Here is a 22,279-nt window from a genome sequence, read left to right on the forward strand (position 1 = left end):
TCCGAAGTGGTACTCAACTCAATGTAAAGCTAACTGAGGCAAAGTAAAGTGAACGACACGACCTGACCCGCGGGGATCTATGCAATGAAAAAGCGTCATAAGTGCGTGCGAGCTTTTTTGCAAAAACCTCCACTTCTTTGGACAAAAGAACAGTTGCAAAATCGCTAAAGATGCAACTAGAAACTTCTGAAATTATGAAAGTCAGAATGGTAAATGTAAAAATATAGAAACCGAAGCACACATTAGGGGGCGCTATGATGGATGTGACTGGCACATTCGGGTCATATTCAGGTCCAAGTACTCACAAGGATCCCAAGTTTAAATGTCGTTTCACATTTGTCTTCCATGCACTTTGAGGGTTTTGCTGAAAAATTGATGTGGTGTTTAATGGATTCTGCCAAAAAAACGATGAACATAGGGATGCACCGAATGTTCGGAAACCAAAGTTCGAATACATTTTGATGATGCCATCAAATAGTAACCAGCGCAAGAGGCACGCAAATGCAGCAAACATGTTGGTGAAAGCATCTTAAAACATACAGCATTACAGGTTTCATTTATCGTTTAAAATTAAGACATCCTGAGCACCATGCAGCGTATAAAAAAGACACTGCGGCGGAAATTGGTATTTGTCTGCTGAATGCACAAGCATGGAGAACGAGAGATTTTGGCTCATAGAGCGACGAAGAGCGGCAGCGGTATGTAATAAAAACTTCCTAAAACCAGTAAAGTCCTACAATGACAAACACGCTTATATTAAACGAGAAATAAAATGTTTAATAAGCTTTTTGTTAGACCGCTTTGCTGAGGACTTTTTCCTCTGTCATCTCCTGTCAATCTTGTCGCCGTCTCTCTCTCCCTTTGCTCGTGCTTGACCGTGCACGCAGGCTGCTCAACATACAGTGATATATAAGCGTTGTTGCAAGAGTAATGAATAGGTATATCCCATTTTGCTCGGAAATAGAAGATTGGATTAATATCTGTTTAGCCAAGACTAATTTATGTGTTTTAACAAGTCTATCTATAGCTGTCTGATCAGAGAAGTGACCAGGTGTAAAAGGCCCTATAATGACTGCTGGAATGTAAAAAAGTATAAAATTTTAAATTATAATAAATTGTAAATAAAATAAAAATTGAAATAAATATAGTTAAAAGGACATTCGGAAAATGTAACTTGTGCAATGGTGAGAAAATTGGCAAAATATTAAGGCTGTTTTTAATTTTATTCGACTTTGGCCATGAATTTTCTTTAATATAATACGTGCCGAGAGTATTCGGTCAATATTATCATCAAATTTTTGAGAAACATACTTATTACTGATAAAAAATGTATAGGTTGGATCCCATTAGTATGCCGTGCTTGGTTGTTATGTACATGCAGCCGTTGACTGATCATCTGTTGTGTTTTGCAGGAAGAAGAAGAGGAGGAGGAGGAGGCCGAGCCAGAAGAGGACTAAGCAACCACAGGATTTCACCTCTACCTCATTCAGCTGTCAGCTCTCTCCAAGGGAAAAGACTGCCTTGACCACTTATTATTGACTTCTCACTTTCGTTTATTTTAGTTTTTCCTCATTCGTTTATTTTGGTTTTGTTTCGTTCATGATAAACACACACATACACACACACACACACACACACCACCTCAGTGTGTAAACCCCCAAAAAGACGTAAACGCAAACAAACATCTTGCAGATGACAATAGGAGCCGCCTTGCTGTTCCCACTTCAGCGTTTCAAACTGCTGTAAGCACACAAAGTGGTGCAGGGGTTAAACACAGAATATGTGCTACAGCGGTTTTTCTTGCGCCACACACACTTAAAAGCACACTGATGTTTTTACATCGGTAAAGAAGATACAAACCGTATGGTTTTGTCATTCAGATGGTGCCTTAAATGGAAATACACAAATGTATATACAGTACACACACAACCCCCTCTCTTCAGAGCACCATACCACCAAAGACAAAGTTAAAATAGACACTACAGATACAGATAGTGTACCCACTGATGAATTGGTTAAGCAAATCTTGTCGTAACTCAGAAGTAAGTCCTCCAAAGACTAAAATCCAATGAGGTGTTTAGCACACGAGAGGAAAACTGGTGCGATATAGTCCCATCTATGAATAAATGTTTTTAAAACGTTTGTAAGATAAATAAGCTGTCGCATGTAATGCAGTGTTCGCCAAAATGACAGGGAGCTTTAACATATTTGACTTAAAATTCCAACCAGAGCCTCCAAACTGTTATGCTGCGTACACACCAAACGCAAAGCATCGCGTTCCTCGCTCTAGGTTACTCGTGGGATTTAACTTGTCATGCGCATTTTTAGCTTGAGTTGAATATTTACAAAATTTGAGGCGAATTGTGCGTTTTCGCGCCATCCAATTTGCGTCATTTGTATCGCCTCGCATAAGTTTGCATCTATTCGCGTCTTTGCATTGACTTTGTATGTAATCTACTCGCGCATGAATTAGCATTTGTTGTGTACGCCCCATTAGTAACATTAAAGAAATATATTTTATCAACTATTATGTAACCAATCATTAGTTTAAATTAACCTACAAAATGTCCATACTTGACCCAACCATGCGTTGAATCAACCCAGCATAGGTTCATTTAAACCCATTGGTTGAGTTTGTCCATATTTTCCCCAACTGAGCAGAATATCCAAGTTGCTTTTTAGTGAAGTCAGCGGTGACACAACTACAATATTACTTTTGGGTCGAACTATCCCTTTAAAATCGCCATGTCCTTGGTGATAAATGTAAACTTGACGCTTTCTTTTAGTTTTTCCCGCCATCGATAAATGGCGGGGAAAAAATGCCACGCCGCTCAACAAATCTTCGCAACGTTGGCTTCGCTTAATTTACAAACGTGTACATAATCGTGTTTTATTTTCGTTTACGGCATAGCTTTAAGAACATAACTTTTTTGACGAATAGGGAAAGGGAAATGTATCAACTCAGTCTGGTTCATGACCTAAACCTCAATAAATACAAAAACCACAGGAACAAAACCACGCTATACCTCATTACGCAAAAAAGATACCTGAACAGCAGTGACCGTGTGATGTCGGAAGATCCAGCCTGATCTCACAAGAAAACGTACATATTTTACGAGTTGGCTAATTCGTATCAATTCATACAAAGTTGATCGTGCAAAATTGTACGATTCTCATGAAAAAAATAACAACAACGAAACCGACCCCTAACCCCAACATCACAGGGGTACAGGCAAATCGTACCAAATCTTACGAATGTGATCGTATGAATTATTAACAAATTAGCCAACTCGTAAAATATGTACGAATTCTGGTGAGATAGCGTTGGAAGATCCCGTCAAAGAGTCCTAACGTATGCGAGCACTGTCACCGATGCAATGTCTCCTTAACGTTTCGAAGCTACCTCTGATTTCCACGACCAGCTCGAAAGACGCACGCTGCTATACAGTTCTCATTACAAAGCAGGGAATGGCATCGAGTGCCAATTTTGAAAACGAACCTTGTCGTGATGTTGTCGTAACTTGTCATGAGGGCGGGCGATGCTCTGCGAAATGTTTTTTTGCGAGAGTCGTAATAGAAATCTGAGGTCTGTTTGTAGTCATATGTCGAACTAATCATGCAGCTAAGGGAAAAAGTACTGTTTGTTTGTTCGTTCGTTGTAGTTAAATTTTCTTTTATTTTTCACTAGCGTATATCTGACATTTGTAACAAGACACTCTGCCTCTACAACCGGGATGTCTGTTTTACATTTTTAACTTGAATATATATATTTTGTACTGATTTACTCAATGGTTTCTAAAGATCAAGTGCTTGTATGACACTAAATGAAATTGTTTTGAATTTATTATCTTCTCTTTGATTTCTCCACTTTTGCTCTGAATTTATAGTTTTAGTTTCTTCTGAAATATGTACTTTTCAGATATGTACCTCAAAAAAAGAAAAAAAAGAAAAAATGGACTAATAATCAGCTGACAAATACCTACCTCCAGTCTTAAAAATGGATTGATTTTCACTCGGTTTGTTTCAGTGTATGTGCTGAAAAAACACGTTAACTGCACAAGATCCTGTTTTACAAAATAGTGTTCATCCTAACTCATATGGGCGAGAAGACGGCTATGAAAAGCATTACACGATGAAACGACAAAAAAAGAAACAAACAACTTGAATCTTTCAGGTTTAAAAAACATGTTTGGGTTTTTGTATATTGCATATATGAATATGTTTTTGAAAATTAGTAGATATTGAGATATACTTGAGTAGTGATTTTTGTGTACTTTACACAAATGTGATTTTCTTTTCCTGTTATATGGTTTAAACAGATGTATATGTACTGCGTATTTAGTGAAAAAATACACAATTTTTAACCTGTCACCATGTTAAACCATGGTATTCTCAACTAGGCCTGAGGTAGAAGCTAGTGGAACTGTTGGCATGTCCCTTGATTTCACAACGACATGAGCGTTTTTACATGCGGCAGCTCGGCTTTTGCCACAAACCATCATTGACCGTGACTTAAACACTGTAGTGCTACTACCTAAATGGTTACAGTTCTTGTGAAAGTGGCATGTCAGTTATCCGAATAGACCGCTACGAGTTAAACCGTGGCTTGACTAGACGGACGGCATGTCTTTTGACAACCTCAGAGTTGGCGGTGATTGCATTGTAACACTGTTTTGAGATCAGTCGACCTCAACTCTTACCATAACTTTTACACACGACGCTTAGCGCTGCCGATGTGCACGGCCGATGTTTGTGTCTTTGTTGTAACGAAAGCCCCATAGTGTTCAAATATTTCCTATGCTGGTTTGAATGTGTATCCATACGAGCCACTGTTCATAGGCTTTCAACTCTGGGTGTCTTAATGAAGATAAAGTTAAGTATTTTTATGACAACACGTTCTAGTACAATCGAATACACTTTTCTACCTCCGAGAGGGCCTCTTGTTACCTCATTTTTCAAACTTACTATCTGCTTAAAATTCAGGTGCCGGAGTCCCGAGAGAACGTCATAAATTTATATATATTATATAAATATATATTCATAGTCTATTTTTGTGTGTGGGGGATTTTTATAAGACTTTACCTCTATGCCTCTCAGTCACAAGTTAGATAAGACTGGATGTTTGACTTTTTTAAGCGTTGTCTTACATTATGCAATGTTATGTCGTTTCTGCAGCTGTAGAGATGGAGAATGTCACTATTGGTGGTTACTATCTCAATTTTCTTCTTCACTTGATATAACTTGTTTTCTAACAATAATGTCTGTCTCACGTAGTATTGCTGTTTGTGATTTCACTTAAATTTGCTTGCTTGTTTTAAAAGAAAAAAAAGGACAAAAAAGAAACATATTAGAAAAAAAAGTCCTCTTTATACATATCCACCACAATAAAAAAGATGCCTGTGATTGTTGTCGTGTATGAAGTCAATTGCATGTTTGATTTATAAATATTTCATTTTTATGATAAAACTTTTTGTATAACTACATTGAAAAAGTGACTTTGGACGGGTATATTTGTAGCAACAGCCAACAATACATGTGTCAAAATTATTGATTTTCTTATGCCAAAAGATATTGGGTAATATAATTTTAAAATTTATATATATAATCATGTTCCATTAAGGTATTTTGTAAATTTCCTACTGTAAATATATATATATATAATCTATCATTAGTAATATGTGTTGCTAAAGACCTTATTTGGACAACTATTATTATATAATTATATATTTAAAGTATTTTGTACCCTCAGATTCCAGATTTTCATTTATTCAGCTTTTAGATACTTTATAAATCTCAATTTAAAAAAAAATATTCACCCTTGTTACTGATTTTGTGGTCCAGGGTCACATTTATGGTTTTCTGATACCAAAAATTACTGACTCGTTTTTAAATGTATTTGACCAAATGTAACTATGTGCAAATATTTTTGTATTTTAATATTAGTATTTTTTGCTGGTAATAAGACGGCCATATTGGGCCTTTATTTTGACATATATTGCCGTGTGAGTACATTAGGCTTGTTCGACTGCCTGCGGCGCCGCTAGAACTGGCAGGCGCATGACGTTAAAGTGCCGCGAGAGCGAGATGAGCAGCAGCCATATCACCCTGTAGCCCAAGACAGCTTGCCCACTGAAGCTAAGCAGGGCTGAGCCTGGTCAGTACTTGGATGGGAGACCACCTGGGGAAACCAGGTTGCTGCTGGTAGAGGTGTTAGTGAGACCAGCAGGGGGTGCTCACCCTGTGGTCTGTGTGGGTCCTAATGCCCCAGTATAGTGACGGGGACACTATACTGTCAAAAAAGCACCGTCCTTCAGATGAGACGTTAAACCGAGGTCCTGACTCACTGTGGTCATTAAAAATCCCAGGATGTCCTTCGAAAAAGAGTAGGGTTGTGCCCGGCATCCTGGCCAAACTTGCCCATTGGCCTACTAATCATCCCCTCATACAAATTGGCTATATCACTCTGTCTCCTCTCCACTAATAAGCTGGTGTGTGGTGGGCGTTCTGGCGCAATATGGCTGCCGTCGCATCATCCAGGTGGATGCTGCACATTGGTGGTGGTTGAGGAGATTCCCCCATTCATATGTAAAGCGCTTTGAGCACTGGAAAAGCGCTATATAAATGTAACGAATTATTATTATTATTATTATTATGAAATTACACCTCGTATGATTTCTCGAATCGTTCTCGCGGTACTTTGACGTCATCCGGCTGTATGTTCTTACAGCGCCGCATGCAGTCAAACAAGCCTAGTATCAGATAAGCTACGTTATGTCACCTTCACGTGCTATCGTAAATGTAAAAATTTCCACTTCTGTTATTATTACGAGCTTATCGTGTTTTGTTGTCAGGGTCTTTGTTGACGGAAAACACGTAGTTCATACTTGAGTGTGTCTTGGGAAAATGTTATTTAAACACAATATACTTAACAACAAGACAACGCAATGAACTGAAGTCTGAGGCCCGTCTTGGGGTATAAAAATTATTTCCGAAATTCCCAGCGGTAAACAACACCACATCAGAGATTTTTACCTGGGAAACTTCTGACAGCACATTAAGGCAACCAATTCAGGTGTGTAAAATTAGACATATTTGCAATGGGCCGAAAACCCTGCTATTGAAATGACCTGTTTGCAAATGTAGTTTGAACTCCATAATTGATTTACAACGCAACCATTTTAAGTGTAAGTTACTAGCTTGTGTTTCTGTAGCGTTCTTGGTAACGCATTAGCAATGTAAAGGCCATAGGTTTGATCCCATGAAAGTGTTAGTAACTTAGGATAAAACTAAGACTGGCTGCAGATGACACTGGGCTGGGCCTAGCCGCCTTTTCATTGCACACAACAAACGACGGCCGATAAACCGGAAGTCATTTATTTCCTATGGAGACATTTATTTCCTATGGAGACAAGCAAAGGGGCTGCGTGAGGTGCCCACCGTCTGTGGACAAAAAATTTTCAAACAAGATTTCTGAGCACTTCCACATAGTCGTGTGATTGATGAATCATTTGGTGATGTGTTGGGGCGCTCAAACAAACAGAGTTATGTTTTGATTGCCAATGTTTAGACGCTTTAGGAAATCCAGCCCTCGAATGACTTACTTAAAGTTGTCTCTTCATATTAAGCTAACAAAACATTACTTCTTTAACATCAAACTAAAACAAGCAACCCTGTAAGAAAGATATATCAGTTTTTAATATATCAGTTATTTATTTTAGATATTAAGCTTTGCGTAAGTCTCCTGCGTCTCAGACATTTCTCCTGAGAATAAAATTAAATCTAACAAATATCTTTGTTGAAGTTTTAGAAGACATCGTAAGAATGTCACAAACTGATTTGCCAAGTCAAAATCAAAAGTTATTTATTAAAGAATTAATTTTTGAAGAATTGTTATTTTAATAAAAACTAAAACATTTCTCACTAAATTGAGTAAATTAAGATTTATTTACTTTACTATCCCTGTCCCAAATGGGAACCTAAACACTCACTGTCTTCCTACAAGTCCCCACTTTCGTTACGTAATTCCGGTTTCACTCTCGTGAAGGAGTCTGCTGCGAAGCTCACAATTGCGGACTCGTGCGCATCAAGGGTGCATATTGACCTAAATGGGGACGCCCATGAGCACCCCTTTAACACCTAAATGACAAATGGGACACCCTACGGTCTTGTGGACTTAACAGACACACGCACGCGGTGGCCATTGTAAGTCAATAAGACAGCAAGTCTGCATGATTTGGGATGCAGCCACTCTTATGTATTTGAACAATTGTCTCATTTGTGTACAATTTAATTTCACGCAAGTAATTTTAGAAAAAACCTCTGAGGTATTAAAAAGCAGCAACACATGAGCAATAACATTTTCCTCCAGTTAGTCAACACAGAAGTGTCACCGTTTTTAAAGCAAACCCATAGCAAAACACTGCGGCTGTATGTTGAGAAACCGAGAGGCCAACTCCCATGTATGGAACTTCTAGGTACACAATGTTACGGAATTTAGATGACTGCTTTTTTCCCCTCGTCCCTCCCCTGTTCCTCTTCCACAGTCTCTCCCCCTCTTCCCAATTCCGAAACATCTCTTTAACTCCGATTCTTTGGTGTATTCACGGGGGAGACATAGCCCACCCTGGAGCCCCTGACCTTTGCTCCACAGCACAGTCTGTGAACGGGACAGCGGCCCCCACTTCAAAGCTCGCCGTTTTCTGCACTTTGACAGGGCCCGTCACTCATCCCCCACGCCCCTTAGTCTCGAAACCCCCACCACTTTGCTACCCTCCACCCGCTTCCATACAGAGGATTTGGTGAGCGCCGTGGTGAATGTGCTCCATAATTCCTTTAGATTGACCCAAGGAAGTTTAAAATCTGGGTGGAGACGGTGCTCACCGCTACCACAACCACTTTCAGGGGTGGTCTTGTCACCTCTTTGGGTCTTTGCATGAATGAGACTTTCCTGTGCTCTCATTAACAAAACATAGAGCTGTTTAAAGGACAAGCAGAGGCCACCGGCAAAACTTTCACTTGTGCTTTATTAGGTAATGTCTAGATGCAGATAGCGGACTTGCCAGCCTGATCTCATGGCAATTCGTACGTATTTGTACAAAGTGAATTCTAAAAAAAAAAAACGTTATAATGAAACCTCGCCCCTAACATCAACGTCACAGGGCCGAAAGCAAATCATACAAAAAGGTGTGTGGTCGTAAAATTTAAACCCTGGGTAAAGTCTTTTTTAGGCATATGCAAGCGTACGCGCACAGTCGAAAGCATAGCTTTCCGTTTTTGTCACTGACCCATAAGCCAAATAATTGACTGTGCTTAGCATCGTGCCGCATGACCAACTTGGATGTGCATTATTTTCGAGAAATTCAGCGGCCCATTATCAATTATTCCTTACTTAAAGGAATATCTACTCATTTTCAATATTAAACTATGTTATTACCTTAACTAAGAAGAGTTGATACATCCCTCTATCATCTGTATGCGTGCACGTAAGCGCTGGAGCGCGCTGCGACACTTCGATAGCATTTAGCTTAGCCCCATTCATTCAATGGTACCAATCAGAGATAAAGTTAGAAGTGACCAAAAACATCAACGTTTTTCCTATTTAAGACGAGTAGTTATACGAGCAAGTTTGGTGGTACAAAATAAAACGTAGCGCTTTTCTAAGCGGATTTAAAAGAGGAACTATATTTTATGGCGTAATAGCACTTTTGGGAGTACTTCGACTCGCCTGAAAAGTCCGCTCCCCTTCTCCCTCTCATAATGGGGGAGGGAAAGTGTTACTGCGCCGAGTCGAAGTACTCCCAAAAGTGCTATTACGCCATAAAATATAGTTCCTCTTTTAAATCCGCTTAGAAAAGCACTACGTTTTATTTTGTACCACCAAACTTGCTCGTATAACTACTCGTCTTAAATAGGAAAAACGTTGATGTGTTTGGTCACTTCTAACTTTATCTCTAAATGGTACCATTGAATGAATGGGGCTAAGCTAAATGCTATCGAAGCGTTGCAGCGTGCTCCAGCGCTTACGTGCACGCACACAGATGATAGAGGGATGTATCAACAATTCTTAGTTAAGGTAATAACATAGTTTAATATTGAAAATGAGTAGACTATTCCTTTAATGCACAATGAACTAACGTGAAAATTTAATTTGCATTAACTAACGTTAATAAAGATTAATAAGTGCTGAAAAACAGTATTGTTTATTGTTAGTTCATGCCAATGCATTTACTAATGTTAACAAACACAACCTTATTGTAAAGTGCAAGGCTTGTTTTAAGTATGTTTGCATATTTGTACTGATTTTCCTCACACTGTCTCTGTCCGAGGCGTCAGAGATGAGTGGTACATAAGTGTTTGTTTCTTGTATCTTCCATACTAAAGGATGTCCGTCCACTTTGCTGAGCAAATAAAACTCACTTCCTCTCCTCTCTTGTCTGGGTGCAGCTGTTGTAGAGGACCGACTCCGACACTACTGTCTGCCTAATGTCCTTTATAACCCAATTCATTCTTTTTACAGACCTTTTAAAAACCTCCTTAAGACACTTAAATTTGTGGCTGTAAGTAGTTTAATGACCTTTTTTATAATATGTTCATTTAACATGAATAAGGTTCTTTAGTTTGATTTAGAATATGTATAGATTTAATGCAATGTAAGTAGCTTTCGATCAATGCATCTGAATATTTTGCCTGGCAAAATTGTGAGCGTAATCTCTTAGAAGAGTAATTCTTATTCATCATTCATTTTATCATGTTGATATTAATTCCTATATATTCCTATAAACCAAAGTATCTTGACCTGAGCATGATTTTAATGTACTTAATAGTTATTTCAAATGTTCAAACAAGATAAACATTATTCCTAACAGTTTATTATTTCCAGCTTTATCCATTGAAGGAACATGACTGAAACACAAATGCCCCAAAACGGTTAAAATGAAATCCTTTCAAAAGTGGCACACACATATATGATGAGCTGTATCTGTGTTGTAGTGTTTTGTTGTGGGTATCGTGTGGTTTACTCCTGAAACCACGGATGTGTGGATTGTCTGGGAGTTGAGGATCCAGAGGGGCTGAAGGGGTGGGGTTGTAGCAGTTTTGAGGCCATGTTACGGCTGGGTGCTTCCTGCAGATGAGTGTTTGGAATGGGTCGTCTGGCTGTGAGGAAGGCCAGAGCTGTCTGCTGCATTGTTCCACAACAGGAGGAGGGTTAAGGTTAGCTGCATTGGCCTTTGTCAGGGTTAATGTATGTGTAAGCACACACACACAATGTTACAGAGCTATAAAAACAGTTACAGAGTGACGTGTTCTCAGTCACATATACATTACACGCACACACGCATACCTCAAAAAATCCAGATAAACACAATCCCAAAAGTCCTTCAACTCCAGTGATAGACAGAAAGATGGATGGACGGATAGATAGACCGATGGATATAGAGATAGGCAGACAGACACATATAGATGAATGGATGGTTAGACAGACAGATAATAGATAGACAAACAGACAGAGATATAGACAGATAAGCAGACAGACAGACATAGAAAGACAGACAGACAGATACAGATGGATGGACAGATGGAAAGATAGACAAACAGACACACAGACAGATAGATGGATGGATGGATAGATAGACAGATAGATGGATAAACAGACAGACAAATAGACAGACAGATTAATAGATAGGCAGACTTGTTAGACAGACAGATAGATAGACACAGACATAGAAAGATAGACAGACAGATATAGATGGATGGATGGACAGACATATAGACAGATAGATGATAGATAGACAGACTGAAATAGAAAGATATACAGGCAGACAAACAGATGGATGGATGAACAGATGGATAGACAGACAGATGAATGATGGAAAGAAAGACAGACTGACAGATAGATAGAGATAGAAAGATAGACAGATAGATAGATATGGATGGAAAGACAGACGGATAGATAGATAGACAGGCAGACAGACAGATGGATGGACAGATGGATAGATAGACAGATGAATAGACAGCCAGACAGAGAAATGATGGATAGACAGACAGACAGACAGATAGATAGGCAGACTGACTGACAGACAGACAGATAGATAGACACAGACAGATAGACATAGAAAGATAGACAGACAGATATAGATGGATGGATGGACAAACAAACAGAGAGATGATAGATATACAGACAGACATAGAAAGATAGACAGACGGACGGATGGATGGATGGATGAACAGATGGATAGATAGACAGACAGATAGATGGATAAACAGACAGACAAGTAGACAGAGAGATGAATGGATGGACAGACAGACAGACAGATAGGCAGACATATAGATAGACAGACAGACAGGTAGACATGGAAAGATAGACAGATATAGATGGATGGATGGACAGACAGACTTGACAGACAGATAGATAGACAGACAGACAGGTAGACATAGAAAGATAGACAGATATAGATGGATGGATGGATGGACGGACAGATGGAAAGATAGACAAACAGACATAAGGATAGATGGATGGATAAACAGGCAGACAGACGAATGCATAGATAGATAGATAGGCAGACTTGTTAGACAGATAGATAGATGGATGGATGGACAGACGGATAGAAAGATAGATGATAGATAGACAGACTGACTGACATAGAAAGATATACAGGCAGACAAACAGATGAATGGATGAACAGGTGGATAGATAGACAGGTGAATGATGGATAGACAGACAGACAGATAAATGATGGATAGAAAGACAGACAGATAGATAGGCAGACTGACAGACAGACAGATAGATAGAGATAGAAAGATAGACAGACAGACAGATATGGATGGATGGATGGACAGACGGATAGATAGATAGACTGACATAGACAGGCAGACAGACAGATGGATGGATGGACATATGGATAGACAGATAGACGATAGATGGACTGACTGACATAAAAAGATAGACAGGCAGACAAACAGATGGATAGATAGATGGATGAATAGACAGACAGACAGAGAAATGATGGATAGACAGACAGATAGATAGACACAGACAGATAGACATAGAAAGATAGACAGACAGATATAGATGGATGGATGGACAGACAGACAGACAGACATAGAAAGATAGACAGACGGATGGATGGATGAACAGATGGATAGATAGATAGATAGATAGATAGATAGATAGATAGATAGATAGATAGATAGATAGATAGATAGATAGATAGATAGATAGATAGATAGATAGATAGACAGACAGACAGACAGACAGATAGATAGATAGACAGACTGACAGACAGACAGACAGGTAGACATAGAAAGATAGACAGATATAGATGGATGGATGGATGGATGAATAGACAGACTGACAAAAAGACAGACAAATGGATGGATGGAGATACAGATAAATAGATAGATAGACACAGACAGATATAGATGGATGGATGGGTGAACAGAAGGATAGAAAGACAGATGGATAGACAGACAGAAAGATAGACAAGATAGACAGAGATAAAGATAGGTAGATAGACATATAGATGGAAAGATGGACAGACAGACAAGCAAATAGACAGAGATAGACAGACAGACAAATACATTGACACAAATAGACATAGAAAGCTAGACAGACAGACAAATAAATAGACGGATAGGCATAATAGATAGTGGATAGATAGACAGACAGATAGATAGACATAGAAAGCTAGACCGATTGATAATAGACAGAGAGACAGACAGACAGAGAAATGATGGATAGACAGACAGACAGATAGATAGGCAGACTGACTGACAGACAGACAGATAGATAGACACAGACAGATAGACAGACAGATATAGATGGATGGATGGACAGACAGAGAGATGATAGATATACAGACAGACAGACATAGAAAGATAGACAGGCGGACGGACGGATGGATGGATGAACAGATGGATAGATAGATAGACAGACAGACAGACAGACAGGTAGACATAGAAAGATAGACAGATATAGATGGATGGATGGATGGATGGATGGATGGATGGATAGACAGACTGACAAAAAGACAGACAAATGGATGGATGGAGAGACAGATAAATAGATAGATAGACACAGACAGATATAGATAGATGGATGAACAGAAGGATAGAAAGACATAGATGGATAGACAGACAGAAAGATAGACAGAGATAAAGATAGGTAGATAGACATATAGATGGAAAGATGGACAGACAGACAAGCAAATAGACAGAGATAGACAGACAGACAAATACATTGACACAAATAGACATAGAAAGCTAGACAGACAGACAGACAGACAAATAAATAGACGGATAGGCATAATAGATAGATGGATAGATAGACAGACAGATAGATAGACATAGAAAGCTAGACCGATTGATAATAGACAGAGAGACAGAAATAGACTTTGATTGATGGATTAACAGAAGGAAAGATGGATGGATGGATAGTCACTTTTACAGATAAAAATCTTTCTCTAGTTTCTGTGAGAACAAAGCCTTTGTACCGAGAGTTAACAATCGTAAGAGCTGTAGATAATTGATCAGATTGGTATGTCTTTGATATATATATTCTTACATAATAAATGACCATATAATTCTCTTTCTAAAGCCTTCAAGGGACATGTCTGATTCAAACTAGCACACTTGGATGACCCCGGTCTCATTCATGCCATTCAAGAACGTGACATGACTTCCAAGACTGCTCTAGTCGAGGTGAGTCAGCAGCAGATCTGTACACAAAATACTACAGCGGTGAGATGTCTGAATGGCTTTCTGACATATGATCTCTCTCCATTCACAAGGGCTTGTTTATAGGAATGAGTCACTGGACATCAAAACTACAGGCTGTGTAATCCTGCCAGCTTCCCTTTCCAATACGGAGCGGATGCGACCAGGTCCGGTTTCTCCAGTCTGTGTGTCAGAGCCCGGCTGTTGCCGAATCTGCGCTGGAGCTTAGCGTGGGCTGTGCTGGAGGTGGGCGTGGGTTACAAACCCTGCGTGTGTAGAAGTGGAAGTATGGATGTGAGTGGGCGTTGTTCCCAGTGAAATACATTGGCTTTTTTATATTATGGTAAGACAATGCATTGTGTGTGTCCAGCATTTTTTTTTGCATTTGCAGATGCTTGTAACCAAAGTGACTACTGTGCATTCAAACAATGCAGGTTTTTTTGGGAATCGAACCCGGACACTCAACCAATTGAGCTACAGGAACAATCCGAGCAATATATGTAATCCCGTGCACTACTGCGCTTTGAACTCCTACCTACATCCGAGTATAATTTCAGTGTTTATTTGTATATAGACAAGTAATGCATTTCACTTTGTGAATCAGTCTGTGTGGATCTGCGCCTTTGTTTATGTTGTATGACTGATGTGTGTTTGTACGCTTCTGTTTGAGGGCGTGTCACACCACCACTGACTCACGCCGGTGGTCCTGACTCATCCCAACATCACCAGCACCGTAGGCTCGCGTGCCGGACCGCATAATCCAACCACACTCGCACAGTCATCGAGGAGCGATTTCCCCTTACTTCTCTCCCTCGCTGTTGCTCCGTGTGACTCATCTTGGTTTCATTTTGCCACCCTCCTCCACCCAGCATTCAACTCTCCTCCTTCGCTCCTCTATCTCTCTTTCTTTTCTCCTTTCTCATTCCTATTCTCCCTCTCTTTCCCTTTCCTTCCTGGCTCTGTAAATGACCTCATTTTAATGAAGCCCAGACTTGGCTGGGACACCAAACCGCATGGCTGGAAGCTCCCTTTCTTTCTCTCTCGTTGGTGCTCTAATCTACCCTGTACTTCGTATCTGGCTTTCATTCCCAGAGCTAACAGAACCGATCGGGAAGTCTGGGAATTCTAGAGTAACTCCAAGAATTCCACAATAAATGTTTGATTGCGTTCCATAACTTATGGTAACAATACCACATGTAATAAAACTCCAGCTGCAAGATGAAGCTCACATTTGCATAGGATAGGCAACGCAACGTGATCCAAAACATAAAACATGCCGATAATCTGGGAATCAAAACTGTACTTTAAATAATATTTTAAAATGTTTTTCCTTATGCAAATTTGCTTTTTAAACTTGCACATAAATGGTTCTTGTAAACACGTTTTTCTCAAAAAGTTTTTTTTACTTCCCAAGAAGTGCGCACGAGACGGGAGCAATGTAAAACATTTGAGAATGGGATTACATGAATCATCAGGCTTTGTACAAACTTGAAAGTCCATGCTGGCTTACGGGCATGCCGACGAACATACCACATAAATTGTAAAATAATTAAAACTTTTTGAAATGTTATTTTGATAATACACTTATTTAATACAAAAATGAATCATTGGCAGTACCCGTGCATGTACGATTTTGGCCTAGACTTTATGTGCGGTGCAAAAATCTATTGGCTCCTGTTTTCACTTAGGCCACCTATGTGCTAGACACCGCATATTTGCAGTGAAAATAGCTGTATTTTTGCACAGACATACTTGAAGCCTCTACGCCCCTAGGTCATTGCAAAAACATCCCTTCAATAAGGCGTGAACATTTTGTTATGGTCTCTGACCTCAGCCTTTATGAGACCGTGAACGCTACCACATGCTCGCACAACTGTCCCACGCGGCTACACCACAAACGTTGAAGATTTGATGATGTATTCTAGATAAAGTTGTTACATTTGAGTGAATCTTTATCTGAACAAGAGCAATGATTTCCTCTATTTGACATTAACTAGGAGATCTTCTATTAAAGTTTAAGCTTTGTGTTAAATAGGCTCATTAAGTAAACGTAAAAGTTTAGATTACATTTTAACTATTACAGTTTACCAGCGCAAATCAAACAAATATAACACACATTGTTAAGGACACAAATATGCACAATATGCATGTGATCCAAACCTCTGACTCGGATTAAATTCTGTGCATTTTTCAGTTTCACTTCTAATGCTGGTGCAATGCTGATAGCAAGTGGACAATTTGTGTCATTGCAATTTCCCCCTGTTTTAAGAAAGTCAAAAGCAGGAGCCGAATGTACCAGTTCAACAGAAATTGGATACAATTTTTATTCTCAGTTAAGCCACGATTTTGGATTATTAATATAAATTTCCGCACATATATAGGTCAGTTATAAAACAATAAAAAAAATTCCCAGCTATCACGTGATTTCTTGGAGAAGATCAAGAGTTGGCATCTATCTACTTTCGCTTTTGTTTATACCGTGCCCACAAAACATTTTTGAAGACTTAAAAATGTTGGGTTATTTTCAACACAGCGTTGTGTCAAATAAAGGGATGAATCCAAAAAGCTATATGCTGCACTGTCAGAAATCTAGGTACAAAACTGTACATTTTTTGTCACTGGGGTGGTACCCTAAGGTTTCGTTTTGTACTTTTACAGGTATACAAAACATAATACAATATTGTACCTTTTGTGTACCTTTAAATGTATAGTTAAATGAATGTAACTGGTACAAAATTGTCTTTTCTTTACACAATAAGTCCTTAAGGTTCAACATTTTAATGTTTTGTATACTTATAAAGATACAGAAACCAACATTTAAGGGTACCACCCTTTTTTTCTGACAATGTGAGTTGTTTTAACCCGTTGTTGGGTCAAATATAAATATTTTATTTATGAAAACGATCCAGCATTTTTAGACTAACACACTTAAATTAATACATTTTATTGTATTAAATAAAATATCAAAGCATTTGTGACAAACAAGTAACTCCCATTTTTGTGATTATGTTCAACCAGTTGCTCCCAAGGCAAATTTTGTATAAAAAATCTATTCTTAAAAATCTTCCATCAAGTTTCACAATACCTTTCATAAGTAATGTTAGTTTAATTTTACTTTTTATAAAGTGTTTTGCTTGATATGTGTTCAATGTTTTCATATTTAATCAACTGACATACATTGTAAATGTGGGCACTATATTAAAATTTTTCATTAGAAGGCGAAACAACATTTTACAAAGATCCAGAAATGTGCCCAGGCTGGTATCTGCTTTGGCTTTAATCACACACACACACACACACACACACACACACACACACACACACACACACAAACTGATATGGCCATAAAAATACAAATATAATATTAGGTTGTATACTTTCTGTGTTTCCCACATCACTGACGCTAAATATCCATTGAATTAAACTTTTTTTTATTTGCTTTTGGCTAAATTTGAAATTCTCCCAAAATAGGCCTAGTGTCCACATTTGTAAGCACAATATGGCAATATTTAGCTGAGATACAACTATCTGAAAATCTGGAATCTGAGGGTGCAAAAAAATCCAAATATTTAGAAATTCGCTTTTAAAGTTTTCCAAACTAATATATATTACTAATAAGAAATACATTCTTTATATATTTACAGTAGAAAGTTTACAAAATATCGTCATGGAACATGATCTTAATATCCTAATGATTTTTGTGATCCATTGTCACATTTCTGGAAAGACCTCTGGTAATTATTAAGAGAGATAACAAAAGAGTGGAAAAGATAATGTTTTTGTAAAAAGTTTTTGAATGACTTTTAAGTAAACAACAAGATCAATTATTAAAGAAAATTTTGTTTATTTTACATGCTGCACTCTAAAAAAAATCCTGGGTTATTTTCAACCCAGCGTTGGATAAACAGGGACAAACCCAGCCATTGGGTAAATTAGAGCATTTTTTGGGATATGGATACAGCAGTCAACTGATATTTCAAGTCCAAAAATTAATAACCTCTTTATCCATCCTTGCATAATATATATTTGAGAAAGTGACCAATAACATGGGCATGTAAAAATAAATTCATTGTAGATCAAGTTTGTACAAATGTACAAAAGTGTGTTTAGATGGCACCAGTTCTTACTTTAGCAGCTACTTTGTCACTAGTTAGTTAGATCGGTAAGATCAGTGGTTCTCAAACTTTTTCAGCGTGCGGCTTGTATACAGTACAAGAAAATGTATGACATAAACTTAAAATTTGTGTTACACAAACCATATTAAATTATTAAAGTGCTGTTGGTTAGTAGCCTTATTTTTCTGAGAATTAATTAACCAGAATTTATGATAAATTAATTTATTTTATAGTCATAATAAGTCATTTTGGACCCGGTACAGGGTCGGCCTTGTTGAGGAGGTTTTTAAACCGGGTCCCCCCATCTCAGGACCCCAGTTTGAGAACGACTGTGTTGGACACAAATTAAATCCACAAGCTTATAAAAAGGCATGCCTGATAGCTACTTTATGAATGTTTATCAAATGTATACTAGAATAGGCTTATTAATATATAGCCGAACTGCAGTACACTGCTTGTTATTTTACAATAGCCTGTGTTGACTAGCATATTTGTGTGCGTGTTTGAATTATGATTTTAAATAAGACATTTGCAATTTTAGTTTCGCTTAATGTTCGCCATTTTCCCAAAATAAACATGATTCTTTGTTTAGGTTCCTGTTGGTTTACATAATGGTGGACCGGTTTTGTTTATGAGATGAATGGGAGTGGTTTATTTTGGTAAGTTTGGGTATTTCCAAAAGAGTCCACCAGATAACTGCGGCTGTACCAACCTCCCGAGTGCAAATCTACCCAACAACTTCATTTTACCTTTTTTCTATTGGTTATCACACGTCTTAGGGAGGTTGTACTGGATGTTATGACAGTGCATTTGAGGTAACCATTCTTTCACTTTAGACATTAAACGCGTTGAGATCAGAGAGCTGAAGGATTATCTGCTTGATACTCAAAAATAAAACTCGCCATAATGAAGGCGCTCATTTCTTTTGCGCTGTTCTGCGTTATATGCGTCACAGTACAAGGAAAAGTTTGTAAGTATATTATTTTGCATCATTTTTTTTTTACAGATGTTTACATTTCATTATTAGTGATGTGAAAATGAAACGTAATACCATTTCTGTCAGTAAACAAAATCAAAGTGTGAATGCCTAAAATGTTATATCAAAATAATAAGCTTATTTTATAGCAACAACAAATATTGCTAATAAAGAGGTTATGATTGTCTATATCACAGACATATAGTAGGCCTATATAGATGTTGTGTTTGTACTGTTTAAAAAGTAAAATACAAATAGTTAAATAATAAATGTACATGCATATGCAGTAATTTTGTTTTGGAAATGATTTTGGGAAAGTAACTTCCTCCATTGGCTTTGTCTAAGATTAAAATAGTAAGTTAATAGGTTGAGCACTGTAATCATTAAATCCTTTTAAAATGCATTCTTTATACTTTTTTGTTATGTTGTCATCCATGTTTTGATAATTTAATATTTGTTAAACGAATCCAACAAAAGCTCTTGTATGTTTTGGAAGTTTTGACCTCATTTCCGTGTTTTATTTGCATCCCTCTTCAATCCTTCTTAATCAACCCTTCATTGCTGATTAGATTTAAGTTACAGAATCCATAGACACATATTTTGTTTTCTAATTTCAGCCAGTCCCAAGGTTCAGGTGTACACCCATTTTCCAGGAGAGTATGGAAAGCCAAACACCCTGATCTGCCATGTGAGTGCATTCCACCCTCCAGATATCAACATTGACCTGCTGAAAGATGGAAAAGTTATTCCTGATGCCCAGCAGACCGACCTGGCCTTCGAAAAGGGTTGGCAGTTTCACCTTACCAAGAGCGTGTCCTTCACACCACAGAAGGGGGAGGCTTACACCTGCAAAGTTCGACACATGGACAAAGACAATTCTTACCAATGGGGTGAGTGTTGTGTACCGTGTTTTAAGATATCTCATGGTTTCACAATACTTTACTTACTGAATCTTTTATTTTTCAACAGAGCCAAACATGTAAGCCGAAACAAACAGCAGGTAAGTGACAGCGTGTATAATCTGTTAATTATGCAAGAATTTTAGATACAATTTTTTTGCATTGTTTTTTTGTTTTTCAATCATGACCCATTCGATAATGTTAAGAAGATTAAATGAGTGTTTCTTCTTTTCTAGGATGACCTTTTTTGGACACTTTACATCATCTGCGCAAGTCCATACAATCACATAAGCCGTCAATATGCAATTTTCAAACCAAATGACATTGGTGAAGACTCACCATTATTTTGATTCCACTAATACATTGATTATTCTGTTGTAAGCCTATGTAATGTCCTACTTAAGCATCCTATTCTTCTACATGAAAGTAAAATTATTAACCAAAATTTAGCTGCTACGTGTTTCTGTAAGGGATGATTTCTGGTTTTTGACTTGTTTCGTTCTTCTTTTTGTAAATGCTGTTTTTCAAACAGAGCAGTAGGCACAGTTTAAGTTTAATAATAAAAATGATTGTATGGTGGTTTAGAGTATTTGTAATTATAGCAAGACTACAATTGTTTCTTTAAAAACAATTTTGAAAACTTTAATCCACATTTGCTCCCATGTTTAGATTGTTGTACATTTTTAATAATATTGTTATTGTGAGAAGGGGAGAATAAAATTGAGAAAACCTAACTGTGTTTATTTGCTTCATACAATATAGACACATTTGGTTTCTGTAATAAGTTAATAAGGTAAATAACTTCATGAATGAATGTAATAACACGCTTTTATATGAACTAGTATACAGAGATTTTACAGAAAATAAAAATACCCTACTGAATTAAACCTAAAACATTAATGTCTGCCTAGCAACTGAGCGATAAAATCGGTGATTGGATAAAAAAATGCGCGGCAAGTTACTTTCACTTTCTACACGGCTGTCAAAATAATGTAAAAAAAATAATAATATGTAGCTTCAAAAATGATGTGCTATTTTAACTATCGTCACATTTGTTGTTCAAGTGTCAACATTTGTTCTGACTTAGCCAGACGTCGATTTTTCGCTCAGTTCTGTATGAGGTGAAGTCACGTGATTTCCCGGAAAATCCATATGCGTGTTAGACCGACTGCATGGAGCGCTGCGCAGAACGAACAGCGTATGACGTCACAGTAAACCAAGAGCAGCTCGAAAGCACGTTATTGATATTAAACGAGAAACATGGGCATCGTGTATTTATTACAACAATAATGCAGTAAAAAGCTGAAATAATATAAAATATAATTATGAAAATTAGCAACTTTTTGGTCATGTTTTGAAATTACTTTATGGAGATTCAGCTTAAAAAGAAATTATATATTTGTGTTATATGTGTACTCCCTACTGGAAAATCTAGCTAAGACCAGCATATGCTGGTAGCTGGTTTAAGGTGGCAGTAGCTGGTTTAAGCTGGTCCTCCCAGCCTGGCAAAGCTGGTCAAGCTGGTGAGTCAGTTGGTCTTCCAGCCTGCTTAGTCCAGCTAGACCAGTGGCCGGTTG

General features: G+C 37.9%; 2 protein-coding genes and 1 long non-coding RNA gene across 3 annotated transcripts in view; all 3 read left to right on the forward strand.

Annotated features, from left to right (window-relative positions):
• hmga2 (high mobility group AT-hook 2) overlaps positions 1 to 3,170 on the forward strand; it is a 42,607-nt gene extending 39,437 nt beyond the window's left edge. Inside the window, exon 5 of the mRNA XM_055190721.2 lies at positions 1,413 to 3,170. Within this exon, the coding sequence (XP_055046696.1) occupies positions 1,413 to 1,457 (45 nt within the window). The 3' untranslated portion in view covers positions 1,458 to 3,170. The remainder of the gene's footprint in view (positions 1 to 1,412) is intronic.
• A 3,797-nt stretch (positions 3,171 to 6,967) lies between these two features.
• On the forward strand, positions 6,968 to 17,753 carry LOC129431717 (uncharacterized). Its single transcript, XR_008639905.2, has 3 exons — positions 6,968 to 7,072; positions 14,594 to 14,697; positions 14,787 to 17,753. It is a non-coding gene; the product is annotated as an uncharacterized lncRNA (long non-coding RNA).
• Positions 17,754 to 19,565: 1,812 nt separating this feature from the next.
• Positions 19,566 to 21,436, forward strand: b2m (beta-2-microglobulin). The gene is made up of 4 exons (XM_055189774.2): positions 19,566 to 19,797; positions 20,421 to 20,693; positions 20,773 to 20,803; positions 20,939 to 21,436. The coding sequence occupies exons 1-3, from the start codon at positions 19,734 to 19,736 to the stop codon at positions 20,784 to 20,786; spliced, it is 351 nt and encodes a 116-aa protein (XP_055045749.1). The 5' UTR covers positions 19,566 to 19,733; the 3' UTR covers positions 20,787 to 20,803; positions 20,939 to 21,436.
• The last annotated feature ends 843 nt before the right edge of the window (positions 21,437 to 22,279 follow it).

Source organism: Misgurnus anguillicaudatus, chromosome 1, assembly GCF_027580225.2.
Source record: "Misgurnus anguillicaudatus chromosome 1, ASM2758022v2, whole genome shotgun sequence".
NCBI classification, from domain to species: domain Eukaryota; kingdom Metazoa; phylum Chordata; class Actinopteri; order Cypriniformes; family Cobitidae; genus Misgurnus; species Misgurnus anguillicaudatus.